The following is a 24,947-nucleotide window of genomic DNA, read 5'->3' as shown; positions in this document are numbered from 1 at the left end:
TGTTGTAAGGATCACAAAAGTTCAGAGGGCTCAAAGTTCGAGGAAGTACGCATACTATCAAGAATGGATCGATGGTCGACCATCGTGCCGCTGCGCGCCTTACATACATCAAGTTTTCCATGCTCCATTACTTCGTAGTGTACTTCCCTTTCAAGGTTAACCCGGTTAGTTCTGCTTACCCTCTTCTCTGGATCATCACTAGGCAATTACACATGTGGAATGTGGAATGTCCCCTGAACAGGGGCCAGGCCATCGGGTGAGCATAGCGCAGGCATAGCCAGGCCAGGCGGATCGTGCCTCAACCAGGTCAGGGTAGGTATGAGTCGGTATGAGCCCTGATGAAGCGGGATCAAGCGATGCGGCACACCTTGACCCCCAAAGGTTGCATCCCTCGAGCGAGACATTACTTCGTAAACATTGCTTTGTACTTTGACATGGTACGTCGGGGTTCCGAGGTCGTTTCTCATCCGAAGCCCTCCTCTTCCGAAGTCGAGATTCGCTAAAACGAAAGGAGGAAGGCGAGAACCCGTTCCGTCACGGCCTACTCCGTAGTCGGTTATGGAGCGGGACATCTTCCAAGTTTGTCAGGTAAATCCTAGCTAGTACCGATTCGAGTCTCTCGAAGTTCATGCTGTTTCCCGAGAACTCCGCCCCGGCTTGAAGCTCCAAACGATTGATGTACCCTTCCCTGCCAGGCGGGTTTTGACTGTGGAAATTGGGCTAAAATATCCCGGCATACCAAGGTAAGAGAGGCCTGAATATCTCGTTCATCGTATTATGAGATGAACTCCAGGGGAAGGGGGAAAGGAAAGGAAAAGAAAAGGAAGAAGCGGTATTCAGATATACAGAGAGAGGGGTGAACTCGCAGGAAATTTTCGAAAGATCACGAGCCCCATATTCCAGGGTCTATCCGTGAGTCTTCGTGGGCCGCAACCGCAAGGAATACAACTCTACAACTCTACAACTCTATACACCACCATACAAGCAAGTACACTCTGCTACTCCGCTACTCCGCTACTTCGTACATTACTGCTTCAAGAGGAAAGGGCAAATTCGACGTTAGTTCTTCACGAAGTACTTGTATTAGTTAGTACTCCGGGAATCATCGTCTTCATACAATTGCATGTACGATGTACGCTATTGTCCAAGCACCATGTATGTTCAAGATGTGACGACTCCTTCCAATTAATTCCTGCTTACATCGCAGTAGCTCCCTTTGCTATTGCCAAGTTCGGTGCCAGCTTGCCTGAGATTGGAGGCGCGATGTCATATGTCGTACATCAGCATGCCTTCACCCTGGATATCCCTGGCAGGAGTGGCAGGGGCAGACTCGACCCGCAGCTGAGGAAACCCTCTCACGAATCTGGAAGCACGGGAAGTGCGCCCTTGGTCCTGCAGTTTCGGGGCAGACTAAACTGGTTTGGAAACTCGATGATTTCTAGTCTGATGTTTGGTCTGAGCACGACACTTCGAAGTACGGAGAACAAAGTCTTGGCTTATTGCTTCTAAGGGTTCAATAATAGCCTTTTCCATGCATCAATCGCGCGCCTGCTCCATACTTCTAAAAAACGTGCTTGCTGAAGTCTATTCTCTCAAGTCTTGCTCGCCTGGACTTGCCTGGCCGGAAAGATCCTAACATGCCGAACTCCTTCGCACTGAGGCATTGAATTTCCGAACTGATCTTACTAGGCGTCCACAGCATGCCAGAGCAAAGCTGCGAAGCAGCTCCTGTTTCCTCCACCCACCCTCCTCCTTCTCCCTCACGCCATCAATTCAATGCACATACGAAGTACCTTTTCCGGAGCACTGGGCAGGGACGAGTCTTGGGGTCGGCATGAGGGCTCGGCCACGGCCACGGCCACGAACAATGGGTTTGATTCCATCAATGGATTTTCCCGCGCCCGCAGCCCAGAAGTCCTCATCATCCCACTCTTTCCTGACTGGTCCGTCTGGTTTTCTTCTTCTTCTTAGCCCCACCATCCGACTCGAAAACAGGACACTGCCATGCAGTGCTTGTTGTGCTGTGGTCCTTTTTAGCTCGCTGCTTTCATGGGACTGGCAGGTTCCCGGTGTGATGAATACATTTGATTTGTCCGGTGAGATTTTCTTCGTCTCTCTCTGACTGTCCTCTTTTGTCGAGTACATGCTCATTAGTACACGACGAAGAAGCCAACTGCGAAGTCCGCACTTCCCCTTTCATTATAGCCCCTCCTCGCCCCTGCCCCATCCAAGCACTCACCCCTGGCAGGGAAAAGACCTGACCAGACCACATCTGGTGGAGAAGGAGTATTAGTGCTTCGTACTTGTACATATTCGTTTCCCACATCTCCACCTGGTCTGGGCTTCTGGGGGGGTGTCGTCTCGAGAATGTAGGAAGTATTGCTTGTAGTGTCGGCGAGCAGTACACTAACACAGCCGGCTAGGAAGACGATTGAGGTATGGAGGAAGTATTGCTGTAATATTACTGCTATCAAATCTGTCCCTGAGCATTGTCCTCTTTCTTCTTTGTACTCGAGGTACGGGAACACAAATTACCCCATTCGGTGCCGCATAATATTACCCCTCCAGCCCTCTCTCTTTCCTCCTAGCAAGCGGCCTCCTCCACCTCCACTGTCCTCTCTTGATCTGCCCTTGTCATTGCTATCGTACTTTCGTTCCCACCATTATTGCGTGTGGTGTACTCTTCCTCCTTTCTCCCTTGCGACCACGACGGAAATCGCAAATATCCAAAAAGCCTTTTTTTCAGGGGCGCTAGCTCCCTTCTTTCCGAATTTAACTAGTCCGCTCCCGCCCAAGCCACCATCCTCCTTTCACATCAAGCCAGCCAGACCACCCTTAACTTCCCTCCCTCTCCATCTCGAGGCGGGGCTCCAACTAGCAACCGAGTGCCAAAGGTCCCTCCTCCTGCCTGGGTCACTCATTGCCTCACACCTTCTTCGAACACTACCGAATAGCTACCGACGCCGTCTTCCGTTTCGTGTCAACTCCCTCGATTGCTCTCCGGTGTCCTCTCGTATATTCTGTGTCGACGCTGCTGCGGTCATAGGTGGGCGAGGGCAGCAACCATCGTTGGGTGAATTAGCCCCGCACATACCCGTCTAGTCGACCGAAACCGACATTCGCGACAGCGACCTTTGAATCATTCACCATGGCGGAAAAGCCATCAGTGCTCATTATTGGAGGGCTGGGATATGTCGGCCGCTTCCTCGCCCTTTACATTCACAACAACGACCTTGCCTCCGAGGTGCGAATTGTCGACAAGGTGCTCCCCCAGCTGGCGTGGCTCCCACCCGAGTTCAAGGAAGCCTGCTCCCCGGACAAGTTTATGCAAGCTGATGCGAGTAGAGAACGTGAGTGCGGCCTATCTTGCCCGATAAATCTTGCATCAGCCAATTCTCCCACCCCAAATCAACCCGCGCCCGCCTCCGAAACTCGGACTCAAAACGTGTCACGGCGACTTGATCATGGGTTTTTTAAGTTATACCGCTGACGAACAACCTTTATTTGCCATAAAACAGAAGCGTTAGAGAAAATATTTGACCGCGGCGACGGGAAGTCTTGGGACTACGTTTTCAATTGTGGTGGTGAGACCAGATATTCTCAGGAGGATGAGGTTTACAGGATACGCTCTCTTGGCCTGTCAGTCGCGTTAGGGAAGGAAGCCGCAAAACGAAACGTCAAGGCCTTCATCGAGCTCAGCACCGGAATGGTATATAAGTCGGATTCGACGCCAAGCAAGGAAGGTGACAAGTTGAAACCCTGGAGCAAAATTGCTGTTTTCAAGCTGAAGGCCGAGGAGGAGCTGGCTAAGATTGAGGGGTACGTACCTGAACCATTTCAACCGCAGCTTCTACATGCATGCTATGTCCTTTTTTATACGAATATGCTGACTCGAAAAACTCGCTCTCAGCCTCAACTTGGCCATCGTTCGACTGGCTCATGTCTACGGCCCTTATGCATCTCAATGGGTTGCCACGGGCCTTTGCATTGCCCGAGTCTACCAGTACCTCGAGTCCGAGATGAAGTGGCTGTGGACCAAGGACCTACGAACCAACACTGTGCACATCCACGACGTGACTCGAGCAATATGGGCTGTTGCGAAGTGGTATGCTGACGGCAAGGCGAACTGGGACAGCAAGACGATGGGCCCGACTCCTATCTTCAACGTTGTCGACAATGGCATTACGACGCAAGGCACCATGGCCGAGATTGTTGGCGAGATCTTCAAGATCGAGACCGGTTTCCAGGGCCAGCTTGTTAGCACATTTGCCCGGTTGAACATGGACAGTGTGGTGGACGATATCAACGACGAGCTACTTGGACCGTGGGGAACTCTATTAGAGGAGGCGAAGATCACACGCCCAGGCCCTCTCACACCTTTCATGGAAAAGGAATTGCTCAAAGATACAGACTTGAGTATGGACGGGAGCCGACTAGAGGCAATTGTTGGCTTCAAATACGAGAAGCCCACAATCACCAAAGAGCTCCTTGAAGAAGTCATCGAGAGTTACAAAAAAATGAATTGGTGGCCCTGATCGCCGGCATTCGTCAATAGATGGACTACCTAGAGATAGGTGCGGACAACTCATCCTTCTCTCAGGGTCTAGGCACGACCTTTGCCGAGCAAACATCCGAGGCATCGTAGCTTACACTGCCGTTCCTCATCTCTGTCTCCGTCAGCTCTTCGTCAGGTATTTCTCGGTCTTTTGACGGGCGGCTACTTGCGATTTTTATGCTCGTCCCTTGGGACCGACGTTTGCGCACCTGTATTATTACGATATCCTCTTATCGGACTGAGACACTGGGAGAAAGTGAGGAAGGGGAGGACAAAAAAGGCGAAAAGAAGGCAAGGGGAAAGTCAGGATAGGAGGACATTGCTCGACGAGACATTTAGCATGGGAGGAAATACTTCGTTCCACATCAAACAACATTGTTGTGCGAGACATCTGGATTTCAGCCTGACATATAGTTGGTTTCTTTTTTTACTCTTCATATAAACTAGATATCCCATCTTATCATTTTCTTTCCTGTGTGGTATTTTTGATGTACCTCTCGACTTGTGCCACACACCATAGAGTCACGGCCAAACTACACTCAAAGTGGACACGACCTCACGGAAGAACGCAACTGATCGAAAGCTTTCTATTGTATATGTTCGAGGATGAGAATACACAGATCCCGTCACCGCCTCGGCGAACCGGGGGCTCTTGGGGCCGGGGGGTTAAACTAAAATAGAAAAAAAAAAGACGGAAAATGATGCTATCCCTTACATTCTCAACAGACCCTGACCAGTCAAACCACACCACCACCCTTCCCCCTTCCCATTTATTTCAGGTAAACCCGCATGTTTTTGTCGCATTCTCATAAGACAACGAGACAAAAGAAGTTGTCTCTGGAAAACAGAGGGGTGGGAAAACAGTACAACAAAAGGGAGCTTTCATTCTCTTTTTTTCTTCTTGTTTTTTGTTGCATGATTTTTTGTTTTGGAACAAAAGGAAAATTTTCGCAGCGCGCCTTGCCCCATGAGTTGTTTTCCAGAAGAACAGAAGAATAAAAAGAAGGCCCTAAAACACATTATTATCCATCCCTAAAAGGATTTATAAAAGAAGTTCACACTCTTCAACAAGCTAGAAGAGGTCTAGTGTGATCTCTCTCATCTTTTTCCTTTCGTTTAGAGGGACAGCTCCTTCTTTATCTTGGCAATGGCAAGACCGGGGTTGAGACCCTTGGGGCAGGCACGAGTGCAGTTAAGAATGGTGTGGCACCTGTAGAGAGCCATGTTGTCGTTGAGGTTCTGTCTCCTCTCGGCCGTCTTCTCGTCTCGGGAGTCGGCGAGCCAGCGGTAGGACTGGAGGAGGATGGCGGGGCCGAGGTACTCCTCCGAGTTCCACCAGTACGAGGGGCACGAGGTCGAGCAGCAGGCGCAGAGGACGCACTCGTCGAGACCGTCGAGGCGCGCGCGTTCTTCTATCGATTGACGGTATTCCTTGCCCTGTAGGTGCGGGGTTTAGTACAACGTGACTTTGAATTTAGGGGGCACAGGAGCTGGGGGGCAGCCCCGCCTAGGTGCTGTGCTGGAGGGAGATCCAACTTACATCAGGAGAGGGAGTAGTGCGGAGGAGAGTAGGCTTGATGGACTTGAGCTGAGCATAGAAGTGGGTGAGATCGGGGACGAGGTCACGAATGACGTAGGTGTGAGGGAGAGGGTAGATCTTGACATCCTTGCCGTCATCGGGGATACGGCCTTTCGAACCCACGTTAGCTCTTGGTTTCTTCAAGTCTGAAGCAAGAAACAGGCCATTCCGTGGGCCAATGGGTTTATAGGCTGAAGCTTACAAAGGCACGCGAGATGGTTCTGGCCGTTAATGTTCATGGCACAGCTTCCGCAAATGCCCTCACGGCAACTCCTCCTGAAGACGAGCGAGGAATCCTGCTCATCCTTGATCTTGATGAGGGCGTCGAGCACCATCTCTCCCGTCTCGTTGAGGTCAAGCTCGTAGTTCTGGAGACGCGCCTTCTCGGTGGCGTTGTTAGGGTCCCAGCGGTAGACCTGGAAGGTCCTCATCTTCTTGGGCTTCTCAGCCTTGGGGGGTTCGCTGACGGTCGCCATGGTCCTAGCAAACATGGACGCCGCGGGCCGGAAGGCAGCACCAGAGAGCTGGGCGCCGAGCACCCGAGAGGTGGTAGAGCGGAGAGCGGCCATTTTTGTGTGTGTGGGCGATTAGAGCGAGAGGGGGAGAGAGAGCAATTGCTGCGAAAGAAAGTCCCTAAAGGATCGGAATATTGACCCTTGGGTAGCAACAAGAGCAATTGAGGGCTTTAGAATCGCCAATAAAGCCTGGGTGGTGGTGGGCGAAGGGGGGGTTGAGGAGCTGCTTAGCAAAAAGAGATCTCCAGAACCTGGTGAGAATTGGACGCTGGGGAATTTCAAGGTTGACGTTCCTTCCGATGCTTCATGACATTTGGAGACGGGTTTATCCTCCACCTCGGTTATAGCACCAAATCCACGACCAATCAACTTTGACTTATTGTCAATGATCCCGTGCGTGGTTTGCTTAGTCAGTCCGGAGCCTCGAATCCAAGTGCATCCAGACGGAGACACGGACCTGGAGAAGAGACATGTGCTCCTTGGCAAATGTACTTCGTACCTCCGGCTGTTCTTCGTGCGCCGTTCGCCCTAAAAGTTTGCTGGCGATGTCATCGTCCATTGTCCAGTCCTGAATCGATGGGTAAAAAGAGTATACAATTTTAGTCTTGTTTCTACGTGGTAGTGGCCAATGGCTATAAAACCGTATTGTATGCGTAAAATCTAAGCATTGAAGTACAATTCGAGTTATTGTTAGCACAAACTGCCGTACTCCCAGCAGATATCGGAACCTTTCGAGCGAGAGAGCCGAGGCTTTGTTCCAGTGAAGTGGAGTCGTCGAAGTGGCCCAGGAAGAACACTCACGACCCAGAACAAGTTAATAAATACCACGGTGGATCTGGGAATGCCCCCCCCTTCTCCCCCCCCAAACGATTTGGACGGTAAAGAGAGAAGGCAAATGGTCCACCAAGACAGCTTCATGTCCTCAAAGACCCGGTCGCTCCCGATTTCGCGGGTCCGGATCGGCTGGGACCGAGCCGGCTGGCAACATCTGGCCAGATTTCTGCCAGTTGTCGGACATGACTACGATGATCTGTCCTTCGATCTTGGATTTTTCGATGTTCCAATTTCCCTTGTGAACGACAAAAGTTGCACAATTTCATGTGCCAAGTAAACATTAGGTAATTGGAGCTCCAATGGACCCTTGAACGAATCAATTGTTCCAATCGTGGTCCCTTGCATCGAATTTTCCTTGAGATTGGTTCTTCACAAGAGCGCCGCTAGTGCTGGACCGGCCTGCGAACAGGATTCTAATTGTTGAGGAGTGGGCAGAAAACCAAAAAAAGAGCAGAAAAAAATTAAGAGGTGGACTAAATCGAGGGCCTCAGAGCTTCCCCTCTTATCACTGGTCACCGAGCAAACTCCGCGGAGAGCTCTGATTGCTATCAACTTCTTTCTCTCTCCCCGCCGCGCATCTCCGATACGACTCGCATCTCCGCGAAACAATACATTTGCGACCTTGGGACCTGATAATATCTAGCGTTTGATTCCTTTCCCTTCGTGATTACGGCGCGTCTCCCGATATCTTGTTGGTGTGGCTATGGCCACATTTGCGTCCCGGATAGCGAGAGCGTGCTATCGTCAACCTGGCCAAGGTATGCATGCGATCCCTCAAGGCGAGGCGAGAAATCCCTTTCTCTTCGAGATCTACATTACGCGCTGGAAGCCTTCTTTACCTCTTCTCCCTCTGTTCTAACACGTTTCGACCAACTCTAGGCTCGTTGTCGACGCACATCCGAACAAGCGTTAGCTACGACATGCCCCTTCCCCCATACACCCACATCAGCGGCTGCACTCGATACCTCTCCTCCCAACCCATCGAACCCCGATACAACTACGGCATCGCGGCCTCCTTCATAGCTAAGAACCACAAGTTCGACCCTGCGACCCACACCTATCAGTTCAACCCCTACCACCGCATCCAGCGCACCAAGAAATCCAAAAAGTCGCGCCCGGACAGCGGTCACGATGCCTTCTTCGTCAGCAGAATCGGCGACACGGGCGCCGTGGCTCTCGGCGTGACGGATGGTGTGGGCGGATGGGTCGATTCGAATGTCGATCCTGCTGATTTCTCACACGCGTTTTGCGACTATATGGCTGCGCAGGCGTACTACCACGATACGGACCCGGAGCAGCCGAGGGAACTACTCACGGCGCGGAGGTTAATGGAGAAGGGGTATAGTGACGTGCTGCACGATAGGAGCATCTCCGCGGGAGGAAGCACGGCGTGCGTCGCCATAGCCTCGCCGGACGGATGTCTAGATGTGGCGAATCTGGGCGATTCGGGATACCTGATCCTCCGGCTCAACGGCGTACACGCGTACTCCCGCCCGCAAACGCACAATTTCAACACACCCTTTCAGCTCTCGGCGATTCCGCCCATCATGCTCTCGCGCATGGCCATGTTCGGCGGCCGCGGGTTCAGTGACCTGCCCCGCGACGCAGACGTCACGCACAAGTGCCTCCAGCACGGCGACGTCGTCATCTTCGGCACCGACGGTCTCTGGGATAACCTCTTTAACCAGGACGTCCTGCATATCGCGAGCCGGATCATGACGAGCTCCGGCGCCTGGCAGATGACCGAGTTTGGATCCATCCGCGCCGCTCCCGACCTCGCGAAGTATATCAAACAGAACCAAGACGAGGTCAATGATACCCCATCGGGAGGAGCGCAACAGCAGCCCCGAACGCTCCAGAACTCCCTTGCCGCGTCCATCACGGCCGCCGCGAAGTCTGCTAGCTTGGACAAGAAGTCCGAGTCGCCTTTCTCCAAGTCCGTTAGGGAGGCGTATCCCCACGAGCGATGGGACGGCGGCAAGGTCGACGACATTTGTGTGCTCGTCGCTGTCGTCTGCGAGGACAAGGGCCCCCAGCCTCATCTGTAGTCCCCTCTTCAGGTTGGCCTCATTTGCAATTTTGGTTTTTTCCTAGCGATTTTCTCCTTTGTATGGTTTTTGGGTTAGATCTTTTGTTTTCCCCTCGTTGGCAACTCTGTTTCCTTCTCCCCCATGTCATATCATTCCATCCATCTAATGAAAATCTGGGTAGTGTGGCTTTCCTTTTTTTTTCTCTTTCCTTTTCCCTTCACTATTATATACTTTGCCATCACTGGCCCTTCTCATCCCTACCCCCCAACCCCTTGTCACCCAACTATCGCCATCTTCCCTTGCATCCACCCGGAGTTCATGGCTGTTTGCTTAAATCGGTCGCATTACAATCGTCAAAAGGAAAGGGGGAAGAAACTAAAAAAAGAAAGAAGCAGGGAAAATGTGGAAGAGGAGAGGAATATCGAAAGGGCAAAAAGAATAACAATAGGATATCAATATAATCAAAAGAGGTTATATCTCTTTCATGTTACCAACCCCATCTCGGCTTTGTGTGAGCCTAGCCCCCCTCTGTGCTGCATAGTTTTACAGATTTGAAAATCATCCCTTTTGCCATTTGTTATGGATGCACGATGCACCATGGGAGTAGACAAGACTCGAACCACAATGCTTTGTGGAGAATTCATCGGCTCTTCTACAGTCGACGTTTGGGGAGGCAGAGACAAACCTCGACAGCCGAACCGCCCTCAAACATCCGCTGCCATGCATCCTAAGGGCCCAGTTGCTGCACGAGTAAGTTAGCAACCGGTGAGAAGTGAACCCTGCATATTGACGGAGTCCAGCAAGCAACCTCCTTCCCCTGCCGCTGACCGGGTACATCCATCAATTGTTTGCTTCTGCAGGAAGCCGATTGTCAAAGCTCTCGTTGGTTCACCCCAGGCTTGTCGGTGGAACCCGAAGACCCACCGCTTTCCACGGCTCTTCAATGCCAAGTTGCGACTGACATCTCCTTCAGATCCGATGAAAGGTTTATGGGTGGGAACGTCTCGGATTCGATGTGTGTGTGGTATTGGCCTGCGGTATCAACTGTTTTATACACATGCAACCCATTCCCTAACGTACTACACAACACGACCAGAGAAGAAAAAATAATCAAATCGAAAGAAAAAAAGAGACCGCTGTAATTCCGTTTTTTTCCATGAGCCATGACGATCCGGTCCATGGCTATATGTGCCATCCATTATTAATATACGGTATCCTCAACCCTCTAGACGCCTGCGCAAAAGAAATCACAGAACTGCATTCCATCCATCCATCCGCAAGTCGCTTTCATAACTTCCGAACCACTCTCGGAAATGCCTCTAGTTCAAGTAGAACATGGCGGCAACAGTGACAAGGACGAGCGCGAAAGAAGAGGTGAGGCGACCACCGGCGCCGGTATCGGGAACGGAGGTGGGTTTCTCGTCAGCAGCCGAGGACTGGCTAGCACCTACAAGGTGAAAGAGAGAGGTTAGCATCAAGTTACAGGGCGAGTAAAGCAGGTTGAACATGTAAATAATAATAATACATACGGGACGAGGAAGTGCGGGTGGCGGACTCGCTCTCAGAGCTAGAAGCACTGGGAGAGGCAGAGGCAGAGGTGGTAGTACTGGCAGGAGTGCTGGAGGTAGGTGTGGAGCTCGCACCAGTGGCAGTGGCCGTCGCAGAAAGGGTACCACTGCCAACGATGTTAAACTGAGTGCTGTAGTTGGGAGCTCCGGGGTTACCCGAGTCAATAATCTCGAAGGCGTAGGTGCCGGAGGGGTACTTCTTGGGGTCAATGATGACCTCAGTCGAGCCGCCAGTAGCACCAGCTATGGAAAAGTCTCGTTAGCAAATGGCCTCTTGCACCCACCATCTCTAGTCAATGCGGATCATCACTTACAGACGAGGGTGTCGACGGTCTGGAGGTTGTCCTGGGGGCCGTTCTTCAAGAGAATGGTGACTGAGCCGGTAGCACCGGACCAAGTAAGCTCGAATGGCTTGCCGGGCTCGACATCGAAAGCGCTGTTGGTGAACTGGACAGCGTTGGCGACAGCCGCAAGGGCAGCGAGGAGGATGGTGGCGAAAGACTTCATTTTGATGGTGTTGGGTGATGAATGTGGATTTGTTGAATGCTCTAAAGAAGAGATCTGGACCAGCGAAGGGGAGATTGTCAGTATTTGAATGTTCTTGGCAATCGGTTGTACAGATCTAGGAACCTGAGACCTGAAATGTCACGCAGCCAGTCCAACGCAGTCAGTTGTGACACTGGGGGCACGGCAGAGGGAATCGGGAGCAACAGAGATTGCTGCTTTGGAGAGAGGAAATGAAGGTAGAGGGTGAAACTCACGGTGATATACAGATTATTATTAGAGGCGATGCTCAAGAGTCAAGTCGAAAAGAATTCCTGAAGAGAGAATGTGTCGAAAGAAAATGTGGGAAAAGAATGGTTACAGTTGATGGATTTCGAGGAGGGAGAAGAAGAGGGAGTAGAAAAAATAGGAAACGAGACGGGCGTGGAGGTCTATTAATTTCCCCTTCGGTATAGTAGGAACGATGGAGAATAGGAGCCCAGGGGGGTTGCAGGGAAGGGAAGGTACATTGATGGAGGCGAGCTGTGCTTGGAAGGAAAGAGCGAGTCTGGGGGTGTTAGTCTTGTTGACGATGGGCAGGTCGATGTCGAAGTACGCTACGGAGAACGAGGTACGCCACAGGCCACAGCTGGAACAGGGCAGTTGCAGCACAGGCGAGACGGAAGTTGCGAGGTACCTTCTAATACTCTTCATCACCACCAGAGCAACCATGATGCAAACCATGAAGGACAAGATGGGTTACAATTGAACGCGTGTTGCTACGGCACGCGGGACTCAGTTCAGGGAAGTCAGGGACTCGACTTGTATCTCGACTGTACCGGCCATGGTGTAACACCGAGACCCCATGAAATATTTGCTCTTTCTAACACACTAGTGGTACATATACTAGACGCTACGTCCCTGAGCAAGGCTTGTTCCTGCGCTAGGCCACTTGGGGGATTGAACAGGGGAAATTAATTGAGCTCGACCCATCGCTATTGGTACCTTGGTGTACTCCCCGCAATAGATTCCCTGACAAACTACAATACAGGGCCCACTTTGTACAAAATCTTGCAATTGTGCTTTCCTGATTCCGCATGTTGCAATTAGTGGAGTGTACTTCGTAATGTACATCAATACACGGCGTCGGAGTGGATTCATTGATGCCATCTGATTTCCTGGGTGGAGCATTTGCATGGATCTCTCCAGAGGAGAGGCGCTATCCTATCATTGATCTCTTCTGAGATACAGTCCGAACTCTAATGGACGGCGCTGGGGGCAGTTCCTCTCGAATGTAGTATGTGCACTTCTTACGAGGGAAAGTCCTCCAACCTCCGATGACCAAGAGCTTGTTTACAACGTAAAAGGAAAGAGACTCGTCATCCATCCGGCAGAGGCGATCAGCTCAAGTGAGAACTTTGCCTAAGTCTGTAAAATAGTGCTGACATCGTTGTTCGTGTTGGGGAGACAACGTCGCAAGAGCGACGTACAAATCGGCTTGGTGTGGTACCTCCCGTCCAGTGACAGTCCAGTTTGTTGATGCACTCCAGCTCCTTCATCCAGCCAACACAGCTCGTCCTACACCCATTCGGGCTTCAACCCATCTATCTCGCTTCGTGTTGCCAGACGTGCATTCATCCGGGTGCTCTTGCGCATGTAATCGAATGCTTCTGGACCAAACTAGATTGCAGGTGCGGTCCACAGAACCATGAACAATTTGTTGCGGGAAGGAGGTATGTGTTTCCCGACTTGAGTAACCAACACACGTCGTCTCGTCGATTTTCAGCGAAGCGCCTGTGCCTCTCAACGGCAGTGACCTGTCTTCCTTCGTACTCTGGTGGTACTTGCTCGTCCGGTCAGAGGGGCGATTCGTCTCTGAGCTCACACGGACATGCAGATTATTGAGGGGCCATTGACATCTCGATAGGAACTTTCGGCGATCAGTGATTCTTGAGGGGACGATCTTGTCCGCAGTGGCTCCCGGCAATGCGACCCACTAATATTCAATTGCATCATTAGAGCATGGAGTATCAAGATCTTGCCCACTCCACGCTTCCTGTTGTACATACGAAGTACAGCATCCCTTGGCCTCAGCAACAGCAAAGGCGGAAAGCACAGGGTACGCAGGGACCAAGCTGTATTCACATGCAGTTGTGGCGCCTTCGCTAATTGAATCGTCATCTCCTCCTGGCTCTCCAGTCATTTATCGACCTGTGTTTCCTTTAGAGACTGCTTCCTGTTTAGGCCCCGGTGAACTGACCAGGCTCTCCAAAGCGGCCCACCTGGCACCAGGGTAGAAGGAATGGCCAGGACTGAAGTTCTTGCCTTTCTCTGCCGGCCAATCGCTGACATCTCCCACCGTCTACACTAGTCCTGTGGCGTCGAGGCATTTCTGTCCATCGTTAGCGCATGGATTGCACTACGGCTCTCCTTGCCGTGACAGCCAGCGTTGACCTTGCTCAGAAAGGTTCAACAGTTGATGAAGGAATAGCGTCCCTCCAGGTCCTAATTAGCGCTCACTTCCCGATCGCACCGGAGTGGTGGCAGTGCCAAGTACGAAGAAGGAAAAAAAGTTTAATCTCACGCTTGCATCATCGCATGTCTCTCGTAGAGTCCGGCAGCCCGGCAATATCTTGGTCTCCATGACACATGGAGAACACGGACGAAGCAGGAAATAATCATGGAAGAGTAGACCACCACATCGTGGAAAGAGACTTCCTCGCAGAGACGAATCGCCACCCACATCAATCCTCCATTCCAAAAGAGGCGTCACTCGCTCATATGCAGCTTCCTGGAAGCCTAGATGCGAATGGCATCACATTCCACGGCTTCATAATCATAATTTCCTCTTGTGAAATGTACAAAGCAGACCCCTTGTGCATGCATGCATGTGACCCGGATCGATTCTCGTTCTAGTTACCAAGTGCAGCCAGCTGTATCCACAATGAAGCAATCCCTCGATTCGTTGCTGCTTCCATATGAACAGAGTCATCGCCATCTGCGACAAGCCTGAAAACCCGGCTGTTCCGTGTTGCAGTGTACATCTCTCACGGCGGCGACCGTGGGGCAGTAACAAGACGCGTAAGGAAGGGGGCAAGAAACGAACGATGATGCTTCCTTTACAGAGACAATCTTGGCAAACCAAGGCATAGAGTGTTTGATATGCACAACATGGCGGAAAAGAAATTTCGAAACACACCCTGCGAGATCAATCGGTTTTGGCCATACAGGATGCAGAATCTAGAGCTTGATTTTCTAGAAAGTTTCCCGGATTCAATGCCACTTCTGTTGCGGCGCCTAAATTAGGATCCCTGTCAAAGTTGGTTTCCTTTCCGCTCGCTGATTAGAAGAAGCCAGAGGCGGGCTTATCAAAGGGCCGTTATAACCTCTCGCTTTTCATCAGCCGGCCGCCTGGAACTCCTCCGAGGTCTGGGAACCGAAGGAGATCGTCCGGAAGTAGGGTTAGACGGCCCGCTTAGCAACATATCTCGCCAATCTTGCTCTTCTTTTCTTTTAATTTGTCTTTTTCTGATTTTTCTTATGGCGCGGCTAGCCTACACTGAACCACGCCCCTCCTGACACCATCCGTCTCCTCGGCTAACTGCTCAACCACAAACCCGCCGCCTCTAGCCATCTCGACAAAGTCGTCCAGGGATCCACCGACACCAAAATAGTGACGCTTTGCACCGACCAAGACTTGGGCGTCAGATCCCGGCCTTTCTCGGTGCTCCCGCTGTAGGATCTCCACGAGAGTCTCGTAGAAAGCCCGGAGCGCGAAGGGCGAGTATATCGTTTCGGCACCTAGGACCAAGGTGGTGAGCGATGTAGGCAGACCCCTTTCTTCCGCAGCGGCATAGAGGATCTCCACAAACTCGTGGGACCAACCCCCGGAGATCCAGGACAGGGTGACGTTGGCTGCTGCTAAGGAATGGGAAAAGGCTTGCTTCAATTCATCAGTCAGTTCAAGTTCGTCCTCTAATTCGAAGGCGTCTTTGAGAGCCGGTTCGGTGTCTTTGAACAGCAGCGCCCAGGTGAGGATGAAATTGGGCAGAGTGACGAGCTGCAGGACTGATGGGTTGTAGTCGGCCACCGTCATGAGCAGCGCCGGGGGAGGAGCCGCCCCGGGCTCGGCTGCAGATTTCCTTTCTGACATTACTTGCCGGAACAGAGCGAGCGAGGGTAACGCGGTGCCACAGCCCAGCTACGGAAGTAAAGGTGACGTTAGCTCTCAAGTTCGATTCGCTAGAAAATCGTAAGGGATCGGAGTTGAGCCGTAGGGCGTTCCGGTTTCAACGCACCTCGATTACATGAAGCGGCTGGGTGCTGCCATCATGTCGGCCATAGTCGAGACTAGCGAGCACCTTGACGAGATCGACGCTGCTTTCCCAGCTCTTGAAGCCGCCCTCGTAGACTCCCGTCTTCACATCATGGCTACCGAGACCTTCGGTAGTCGACCCGCTCCCATCGTCCTCCGCCATGAGTTGAACGCGGACGTCCCAGAGCTCTCGACGAGGTAGGCCTATGATGCGCCCATCAACCAACGTGACACTTAATAGATCGTACGCGATCTTAGAAGGTAGTAAGCTTAACATCGAGTCCATATTCTGGCGCGTGGGCTGCAGCTGTGGCTTTCCCTCTACGGGGAACGCACTGGTTGCCTGCTGCCGTTGAGTTGAAGACGGCGCAGCGATGGGCGCAACGCTCCCAGGTCCCTTCGGCACCTCGACTTGCTGAACACCGTCATCTTGGCCTTCTATATCGTCGCCGCTAAATGAAAACGAAAAGGACATTATGGCGGTTGTGAGCCACCAGCTGCGGGGCTCAACGAAGCCGTTTCTCGATATCCGCCGTCTGCTGTGGCACGCCGGCTCGCGTTCGCGAGATAATCCGTTATGGTCGTACGGAAGATTATTGGAACAGGAAGTCCCAGGCCGTCGGCATTACCTGGATGGGGGATACCATTCAAGACGTAAGGTCTGAAGACGTTGATTCCGTGGTGGTTGCCACGTTCAGCTATTGGCTAATTTTGCATGGTGGGGAAGCCCAAGAAAAAGCTTCCGACATGATAAGAAGCTAAAAAGAACGGATGGACGCCTCCTCCGCACTCAATTCATCCTACCCAATCTGCTGCATCTGTGCCCTGGGATTGGGCTTTTCCCCGAAAAAGCCAAAGCTGGCCTACAATGTCGACAGATGCTTTTGCTGTTTGTCGCCATCAACCTTATTTGGACTCAAGAAGAAGAAGAAGGAGGTGATGATTGCGCAACGTCGGTCAGCTACTCATCAGCCGCACTCTTTTCTGCCTTTGATGCTTCCATAGACGAAAAGATTATCGCCATGATAATGTTCTAGACCTTCGATTTGAATGCGTTTCCGAAAATTGATCAACCTACTCCAGCTGAGGCAGGGCCAACGAGGGGCCAGTCCCCGGACTCGGACCCCGACCCCAGCTCTCAACGGACGGATCAACGATGCATTCGACAGCGGGGTTCGTTCTTCTCCCAATTGAAGCTCCCAAGCTTGATGTGACTGGCTTATGGTTGGATGATTTACGACATCTCCGACTTGGCAGCAAACATTCTCACCATCGGACATGGTTAGATATTTCCGGATGCAATGCTCAGTTTGACCTTTTGTTGAATCGAGCAGCACTTCGCGTGCTCTTCCCTAGGACACACATCCACGGAAATATTTTTCCGGGGAGCAAAGAGGATGATGGCGAGATATCGTGCTCTCCTCCCTCAAATCTGGGGAGCCGCAGCACAACCATAGATGTACGACAACGCAAGGCAGGTGCCGTATCTCTCCCATCCCACGGTCGTAAAAGGACCAAACGAAAGTATTGACTCCCTCTTATGAAGCAGTCAGCCAGACTGTGACCCTGCAGGCACGCTTCTCTCCGCAGCGGGGAGGAAACTAACCTGTCACCCTTCGGCAGTTCCCCCACCACCCACCTTGATTGCTTCCCTCTGCTTTCTGACCCGCTGGATACTAACTGCAGGTGAGTATGGACTGTAGATATGACGGGCATCGGTGAGGGGGATCAACTTATGGGTCGAGGATCGATAAAGTTCTCATCTCCCCGGGTCGTTCCGTTCTTATGCTTCAAATAAAGACCTTTCCAAACCAGGTTTTCATTTCCTGTGGCTCACTCCCTTTGCTGGGTCGCGGAGCTGCTCTTCTCTTCTTACAATGCCATCTCCCACTCAGCCGGGACTTTGACTGCATCTTCCCCACTGTTGTACAACAAACATCCATTCCTCCACGTGGGGTCATTCCATCTTGACACCCGAGACCGGGTCCAGCCTTTCTTCGACTTAGAAACCCCCGGCTGCCCGTTACCCGCACTTCTAATTGTGTGTGGAATGCGAACTTCCGAAGTAGTAGCCGCGTCTAGGATCTAGATAAAAATACCAAGAAAGGGCTGTGTATACCGCCGTATCTGATAGCATCTCCTCCGCATTGTAAGAAGTAGTTACGAAGCTTACTCCTCAGTATTGGACGAAGAAGCACAACAGACTTAACCACTCATGTGATGGTTGATGTCGAAGCTACGATTCCGGGCGGAAGCCGATGAAGGGCCGGTTTGCATGCCCTCCAAGGGATGCGGTTGCTTGCGCAGGGTCCCTTGGCGCCTAGCTCTCTTCTCCACCTGCATCCCTTGTAAGTCAAAGGTAGGATTTTCCGTGGCGTGGAATGTTGGTACACGCTTCGCTTCCTCCTCTGGATCTAGCGGGTTCCCGGGAGTCCTTATACCTGCACCCTTCCCCCCTCTTTCTCTTTCATCTTTCTTATTTCCATGTAGTTTTTGCCTGTATCACCATATTACCATGTTACCGGGCCCCAAGATTGATCTCCCGGTCGTACTAGGATTCTTAGTTTAGTTACAGTGCTCTATTCACCCTGTCACTCGGGTTGTACCTTCCACTCAGTGAAAGCGGCGTTGACGGCCATCTACCAAGCTTAACCTCCAACCTCTGCCCCCTCTTCCGCATCCAATCCATCATCATGTCCCGCACAAGATTCCAGCCGCACCTCTCCCAACACCAAGACACCAACGGAGGCACCATGCCTCCCACAACCACCAACCAATATGCCATCCACGAAACGCCTCTCTTCTCCCCCCGACCCCTGCGCATCATCACCATCGGCGCCGGCGCCAGCGGTATCAACATGATCCGTACGCTCCGCCAAACCCTCGGCACCCTACCCTACTCACACGTTTTATACGAGAAGAACTCTGACGTCGGCGGCACGTGGTTCGAGAACCGGTATCCCGGGTGCAGGTGCGACGTGCCCAGCCACAACTACCAGTTTAGCTGGCGGAAGAACCCAGAGTGGACGAACTTCTTCGCGTCAGCGGGGGAGATTCATGGGTATTTGAGGAGGATCTGCGAGGAGGAGGAGATGTGGGGGGAGATTAGGACGGGGTGTAGGGTGAAGGGGGTGAGGTGGCATGAGGAGAGGGCGAAGTGGGAGGTGAGGGTGGAGAAGGGGGATGGAGGTGAAGTTGTGGATTTGGGGGATTTTCTGATTGATGCTTCTGGGATCCTGAAGTAGGTGCTTCCTCACTCCCTTTTCTCTTCTCTCCCTTCCTAGGGCATGTTGTTCTGAAGGTGACCTGAGAATATCGGAGGAAACGAAAGACTGACTTGAGTTTCTCATGACAGCAATTGGGTGTGGCCGGATATTCCAGGACGAGAAGAGTTTGAGGGGCAGATGGTGCATACGGCGGCGTGGCCGGAGGACTTCACGTACGATGGCAAGACACTCGCCCTCATCGGAAACGGAGCCTCGGGTGTCCAGGTGCTCCCTCAAATAGTACCACGTACGTTCTTCCCACTAGGGAAACGGGACAGAGCCTATTGTCTACACCCCCTTGTCTCTTTCCCAATATCTAACCGGGCCTACTTATACAGATGCCAAAAAGCTCTATCACCCCATCCGCACACCAACATGGATCCTCCCCCCACGCGTCCAAACCATGAAAATGGGCGCCGCCGCCCCAATCGTAAACCAAATCGAAATGGACACCTCAGAGAACTTCACCCCCACACAAATCGAGCGCTTCAAAACCGACCCAACCTTCTACGACACCTTCACCAAAGCCCTCGACACGGACTCAAACCTAAAGTTCGCGCTATCCCTCATGAGCACGTCGCCGCAGCAGGAGTGGGCGGCGCAAAAGTGCCGGGAGTACATGGCGGCAATGCTCGGCGGCGACGAGAGGCTCTGTGAAGTGCTGATTCCCAAGTTTCCTATTGGGTGCCGGAGGCTTACGCCAGCGCCGGGGTATTTGGAGGCGATGCGGGATCCGAAAGTGGAGGTTGTGACGGAGGGAATCAAGAGGTTTACAAGGAAGGGCATTGAGCTGGAGAATGGGGAGGTTTTGAATGTGGATGCGGTCATATGTGCCACGGGGTTTGATCACTCGTTTGTGCCGCCGTTCCCTGTGGTAGGGCGGAAAGGGAACCTTCAAGATATTTGGAAGAAAGAGACGCCCACGTCGTACATGTCCCTAGGCATCGCCGGAATGCCGAACTACTTCAGTACGTATCAAAAGTCGACGCAAGGACACCCTGTCTCCATCCCAATGCCACCTAACACAACATCAACAAGAAGATACTAAAACAAAGGCTCTCTAGAATTCCTCGGCCCCCACGCCCCCATCTCCCACGGCGACGTCTTCACCCTCAGCGAACACATAGCAACATACATAGCCCGCGCCATCCGCAAGTGCCAAACCGAATGCATCCTGTCCATGACGCCCTCCGACGCCGCCGTGGCTGACTACGCGGAGCACGTCGCCGCCTTCATGCCCCGGACGGCGTGGGCCGGATCTTGCCGGTCGTGGTATAAGGCCGGGGGTGATGGGGCCGTGACGGCTTTGCATCCGGGGAGTAGGTTGCATTTTATTGAGATGTTGGGGGAGTTTAGGGGGGAGGACTGGGAGTATGTTTATGAGGGGAGAGGGAGGAGCAATAGATTTGGGTATTTGGGGAATGGGTTTACACGGTTGGAGATGGATGCCATGAAGGGAATGAAGATGTAATCGAGGGTAGGATATATACATCTTCACTCCTCACCAAGTTCATCGACCCAGCCGGAAGAGTAGACTTGACATTTTTAAGGCAATTCGAGACCTGATGCATGTGAACTCATGCACCAGCTTTCCATTTCTGCGTTTTTGTCCCGGATGCTACCTGATTCATTAAGCTTAACTCTCGGACGAGCTCATGCACATCTTGCTCCCAGCCCAAAGAGGCGAAGATCGACGTTAGATGCCAACGAAGCTCCAGAGACTTGTATTTCGGAGCCTCAATAGAAAAACTTGGTCACTGAGGTCGTTCAAGATGCCTCTCCACTTCGAGTAATAATACTGGCATGGTTTCTCTTTGATGTATTTTCCGAGACTTCGTACAGCTTTTTTTTTTTTTTTTTTTTTTTTTTTTTTTTTGAACATTCTCTCTTTATTTCGTCTTCTGTCTTGTGACGCAAACATCCGTACTCCTCCCATCCTGTTTATAGACCACGACCGGCAAGGCAATGATAATAATGATAATGGTTTGAGAAGAAGAAGCAAAGCATAAAAAAAAAAACGAAACAATCCGCCTCCTAGAACTAAGATAAAGAACCAAGTAGAAGAAGAAGAGGAGGAAGAGGCAGAAGTAAAAGACCATCGACACACCCAGCGTCGACGACAAAAGAAGAACCATGACTCGAAGAATAAAAGTTCCCTAGAAATATGCTTCTGACAAGAAAAGGCTTCCAGTTAAGGGAAGTAAGCCGGCAATAAAAATGACATTGTAACATTATATGTATCCACGGCGCCGAGCCTCTTTATCCCTTTTGTGTGTTGTTGTATCCGTCAATGCAGTTTCAAAGGCATTACCAGTGTCCGGAATCGTTACTGTCGCAAGCATTGGGGTATACTGATATGACAAGTGCGAAATCAGTCGTACAGGAGAAAACCAAAATAAAAGAACAAATCCTCCTCTCTCTCTTTGCCTAAGGAAAAAGAAAAAAAAGGTAGTAAAAAAGGGGGACGGAACAGTTCTGCTCCGTAAAAGTGCCTTCAAACAAGAACCGAATCGACGGATGTCGTTTCAAAAGAGCCGATGCAACACCAATTCTGTTCAAGGGTCCAGCCGGGAACAATCGACAAGAATAGGCGGTCCTCTCGGGTACTGAAGCTCGAGGCAAGTTCGACGAAAGTTTTCGAGGGGAAAATAAAAGCTACGCGCCCTAGGGAGAGACAAATAGCGCCAGGCAAAAGAGAGAAGAAGAGTAAAAAGAAACTTCGGCGTCTATAACTTGACCTTTTGGCCTGTAATCTTAAACCAGATAACAGCCACAAGATCCTCCTTGAACCTCTCCCAAGGATTCCTGTTGAGGTAGTAGCTGAGCTCGCGATATTGGTATATCTCGCCCCAGCAATCTCGGCCCCATTCGCAGCCTGCCATGTTAACGAGAAAATCGCGATCCTTCTGATCGTAGTGCCATCGGGGATTGGGTCCGTTGTCGGCGCAAGCTCCGGGAGGAAAGCTGTTGATCTTGCGCTGCGGTAAGAAGGCCGTGTGCTTCCTCACCCAAGGCTGATTCGTGTACAGCTCTTCGAGGGCGTCCTGCTCGGCATGGTCCCAAGACATGTGTCGCTGCTCGTATGAGACGGGGTCCCACCATACGTCTAAGAGCTGTGTCGTCCACTCACTCCTGCGGACCATGAAGGATCCGAGGTTGAAGCCAGAACAGTCTTGAGCTAGGAGAAGGTTGATCGAGTCAGGGTTACCGTCGCCGACTGGGCTTCGGTCGGATTCGCTCAAATATTTTTCGGTAAAAGGATGAGAGATGTTGAGGGGGTTATATTCGTTGATATCGCGGTAAACGTTCTTTTCGAGGTTCTTAAAGATGTGGTCCTGAAGCGTGTACGTGGGTTCCATTATGTAGGTGTTAAGATCGAGCCACCAGAACCTATCAACGCCATCAGTCACACAACAGAACTCGGGGACTACGTCTTTCCACCCAAGGGACGGGAAAGGGGAAAGGGGGAGAGCTTACCACTCGGCATCGGGATACTTGCGCATCGCCGCCCGCAGGTAGTCAATCTTTTGCCAGCCCTCGCGCCACTCGTGGGCGTACTTCTTCCTCTTCCTCATGTCGACAATCTCGAGCTCGTAACCCCACCTCGCAACGTACTTCTTCTTATTCCTAATGCTGTCACGTTCGATAGCCCACTCGCGGGCTCCCTTCCAGTCCATCACTCCACCACCAACATTTGCGCCGAGCACTATAACGAACTTCTTACCACCGCCGAACTTTTCGGATCTCCTGAAGTAGTAGGGGAGCGCTATAAGTTGATGGAAAGTTAGTCACACGTATGTTCATGGCTCATGAATCGGCGTTGCGAGCGGATGATTCGGTCCGACTTGTGGTAAGAGATGAGTGTTCAGGGTTGGTGGAACCTACGTGAAAGGTACCACGCAAGCACGAGCAGCAAGAGGACCAAGGTCACCAATAACCTTATCTTTAGCTTCCTGCTCATGCGTGATAATATATTCCTAACCACCAACATGGGCTTAAACCCTCGCAGGGACCATTGGCCGCGACCAAGCTTCTCTTTTTGAGCATATGTGTGATGTTCGGGTCGGAACTGCGGTAAGCTACTCGAAATCTTTCGAATGTGTCGGCTGAAGAACCCTCGATTCCTACTCGAGACGGGCGGGGTCAGCGTCGAGGCGCTCACTGACTTCCAGCTCTCGGGAGCTGCAAGTATACCCGAGGCAGGACTCGATCGACCGCTGGGTGTGTGGAGTCCGGGGCTCGACCAGCCACCTCCGCCCAGGGCTGGGGAAGGGCTTCGTGATAACGGCATGGGCGTCGCAGGTGTACCTGGATTCGTGGGCAACTGATTAGTATAGGGTGAAGCCAAGATTGTGTTAGATCGCGAGGGCGGCAGTCGGGCGGCAGCTGTTGTTTGTCGGGAGGATTCCGCAGATTGTGGCAGCTCGGCTTCATACTGACGCCTGCTTCCTCCTTGGCCATCTCCTACCACCACCGCCTTCGACTTGTTCCGGCGTGGAGGCATGGGTCGCCGGAGACAGGGAGACTGAACAACTCAAGCAAACACACAAAGGAGCCGCAAAGAACGATGCCTTAGTAGTTCCGGGAGGAGGGATTACGCTGAGGTTGGAAGGGGAAATAAAGGAAGGCGAAGATGGGGGATCCGGGGCAATCAATGATGGTAACATGAGAATAGTACGACATCGAAATTGATGTACATCGTAAAGCAGTAGTAGCTGGGATGGAAGCATTCTGAGACATACCGGGAATGGGAGGAAGCGAATCAGCAGTTAGGTACTGAGCGGACCTCTTCTGGTCCGGAGGGCCGACAGTCAAGTGAACGGAGGATCGGCGACGGTGATGGGATTTTGCTTTGCGGTCGTTGAAGGAGGAAGTGGAAGCCACTCCGGATTCCTGAGAGGTCGCCAGTTTGGAAAAAATGCCGGAAGCGGGATGGGACCAGGTTGGCGCTCGAAAAGGCCAATCTGGAACCAGCACGCTAAGGAATCCGTTTTTTTATTTTTGGTGGACGAGTGGAAGCGTTGGAATGGTGAGAAAGGGTGGCGGTGGTGGGGACTGAATCAACTGGGCTTGGGCCTGAACTTTGAACGGGGGCAAGACGGGGACAACAGGACAATACGAAGAATTGAGGACCTGGATCAATGGATTGAGGTGAAAACGGCAGATGCTGAGGGCCTCGTAATCTTATCGGCGTAACCAGCTGGCAGCGCCTGGTCTTCTGGTTTCTGGTCCGTTCAAGCTGTCCTCGTCTGAGTCCGGCAGTGGGAAGATCAACGGCAAACTGCTGCTGCTGGCGCCGTCGTCGGCTGTTGATCAAGGTGACGAATCTTTCAGATTGTTGTAGTCAAATTTTGTGGGGACTTCTGCTGGAAACCTGAAATTTTCCTTTTCGCAATCTTGTCTCTTGCTCGGTCTCTTCCCCTGGCTTCTTCAAGTTCTTGGCCGTTTCCAAGAATTGCTCCGTACTTTCGTACTTTCGTACAATTGCGGGTCCCGGTCTGAAATGGTGACAATTGGACAGTGCCAGGCCTGTCCGGGCGTCAATATCGGTGCTGATTGATGCCCCTGCAAGGGCCTGTACTTGTACGAAGTAGTGGGCTGCACTTGGAATAGCGTGTACAAGTGCTTGGTATTTGTTGCTCAGGGAATTAACCCCCACTGCGCTGCCGATAATAATTGCAATCAATCTCTGCTGGCTTCTAATTTGATCCCCACTAATAAGCAATAAGCAAGCTGACTGTCTGGCCTGGCGATCGGGGGCAAAGTATAAAGTACTTCAGCAAGTGCAAGGGGATAGATAGT

At 51.9% G+C, this 24,947-nt stretch overlaps 6 protein-coding genes and 1 pseudogene across 6 annotated transcripts; 3 read left to right on the top strand and 4 right to left on the bottom strand.

Annotated features, from left to right (window-relative positions):
* Positions 1-3,148: 3,148 nt before the first annotated feature.
* SAPIO_CDS0799 (NAD dependent epimerase/dehydratase) lies at positions 3,149-4,535 on the top strand (the record flags this gene model as incomplete). The annotated part of the gene is made up of 3 exons (XM_016783500.1): positions 3,149-3,350; positions 3,519-3,819; positions 3,911-4,535. 3 exons carry the CDS (start codon positions 3,149-3,151, stop codon positions 4,533-4,535), a joined length of 1,128 nt encoding a protein of 375 aa, XP_016646266.1.
* Positions 4,536-5,671: 1,136 nt separating this feature from the next.
* Positions 5,672-6,703, bottom strand: SAPIO_CDS0798 (Succinate dehydrogenase [ubiquinone] iron-sulfur subunit, mitochondrial; the record flags this gene model as incomplete). Its single annotated transcript, XM_016783499.1, has 3 exons — positions 5,672-5,992; positions 6,096-6,244; positions 6,337-6,703. 3 exons carry the CDS (start codon positions 6,701-6,703, stop codon positions 5,672-5,674), a joined length of 837 nt encoding a protein of 278 aa, XP_016646265.1.
* Positions 6,704-8,403: 1,700 nt separating this feature from the next.
* On the top strand, positions 8,404-9,531 carry SAPIO_CDS0797 (annotated as a pseudogene; the record flags this gene model as incomplete).
* A 1,301-nt stretch (positions 9,532-10,832) lies between these two features.
* SAPIO_CDS0796 (Extracellular matrix protein) lies at positions 10,833-11,588 on the bottom strand (the record flags this gene model as incomplete). The annotated part of the gene is made up of 3 exons (XM_016783498.1): positions 10,833-10,960; positions 11,043-11,324; positions 11,396-11,588. The coding sequence occupies 3 exons, from the start codon at positions 11,586-11,588 to the stop codon at positions 10,833-10,835; spliced, it is 603 nt and encodes a 200-aa protein (XP_016646264.1).
* Positions 11,589-15,102: 3,514 nt separating this feature from the next.
* Positions 15,103-16,354, bottom strand: SAPIO_CDS0795 (uncharacterized protein; the record flags this gene model as incomplete). The annotated part of the gene is made up of 2 exons (XM_016783497.1): positions 15,103-15,765; positions 15,863-16,354. The coding sequence occupies 2 exons, from the start codon at positions 16,352-16,354 to the stop codon at positions 15,103-15,105; spliced, it is 1,155 nt and encodes a 384-aa protein (XP_016646263.1).
* Positions 16,355-18,572: 2,218 nt separating this feature from the next.
* SAPIO_CDS0794 (Phenylacetone monooxygenase) lies at positions 18,573-20,616 on the top strand (the record flags this gene model as incomplete). The annotated part of the gene is made up of 4 exons (XM_016783496.1): positions 18,573-19,120; positions 19,235-19,392; positions 19,484-20,113; positions 20,210-20,616. The coding sequence occupies 4 exons, from the start codon at positions 18,573-18,575 to the stop codon at positions 20,614-20,616; spliced, it is 1,743 nt and encodes a 580-aa protein (XP_016646262.1).
* Positions 20,617-21,871: 1,255 nt separating this feature from the next.
* On the bottom strand, positions 21,872-23,436 carry SAPIO_CDS0793 (uncharacterized protein; the record flags this gene model as incomplete). The annotated part of the gene is made up of 3 exons (XM_016783495.1): positions 21,872-22,535; positions 22,623-22,911; positions 23,274-23,436. 3 exons carry the CDS (start codon positions 23,434-23,436, stop codon positions 21,872-21,874), a joined length of 1,116 nt encoding a protein of 371 aa, XP_016646261.1.
* Positions 23,437-24,947: the final 1,511 nt, after the last annotated feature.

This window comes from Scedosporium apiospermum, assembly GCF_000732125.1.
Source record: "Scedosporium apiospermum strain IHEM 14462 chromosome Unknown SEQ_SAPIO_0033, whole genome shotgun sequence".
In the NCBI taxonomy this organism is placed as follows: Eukaryota; Fungi; Ascomycota; class Sordariomycetes; order Microascales; family Microascaceae; genus Scedosporium; species Scedosporium apiospermum.
Note: the sequence above shows the minus strand (reverse complement) of the source record. Positions and strands in the feature narration are given on the sequence as shown.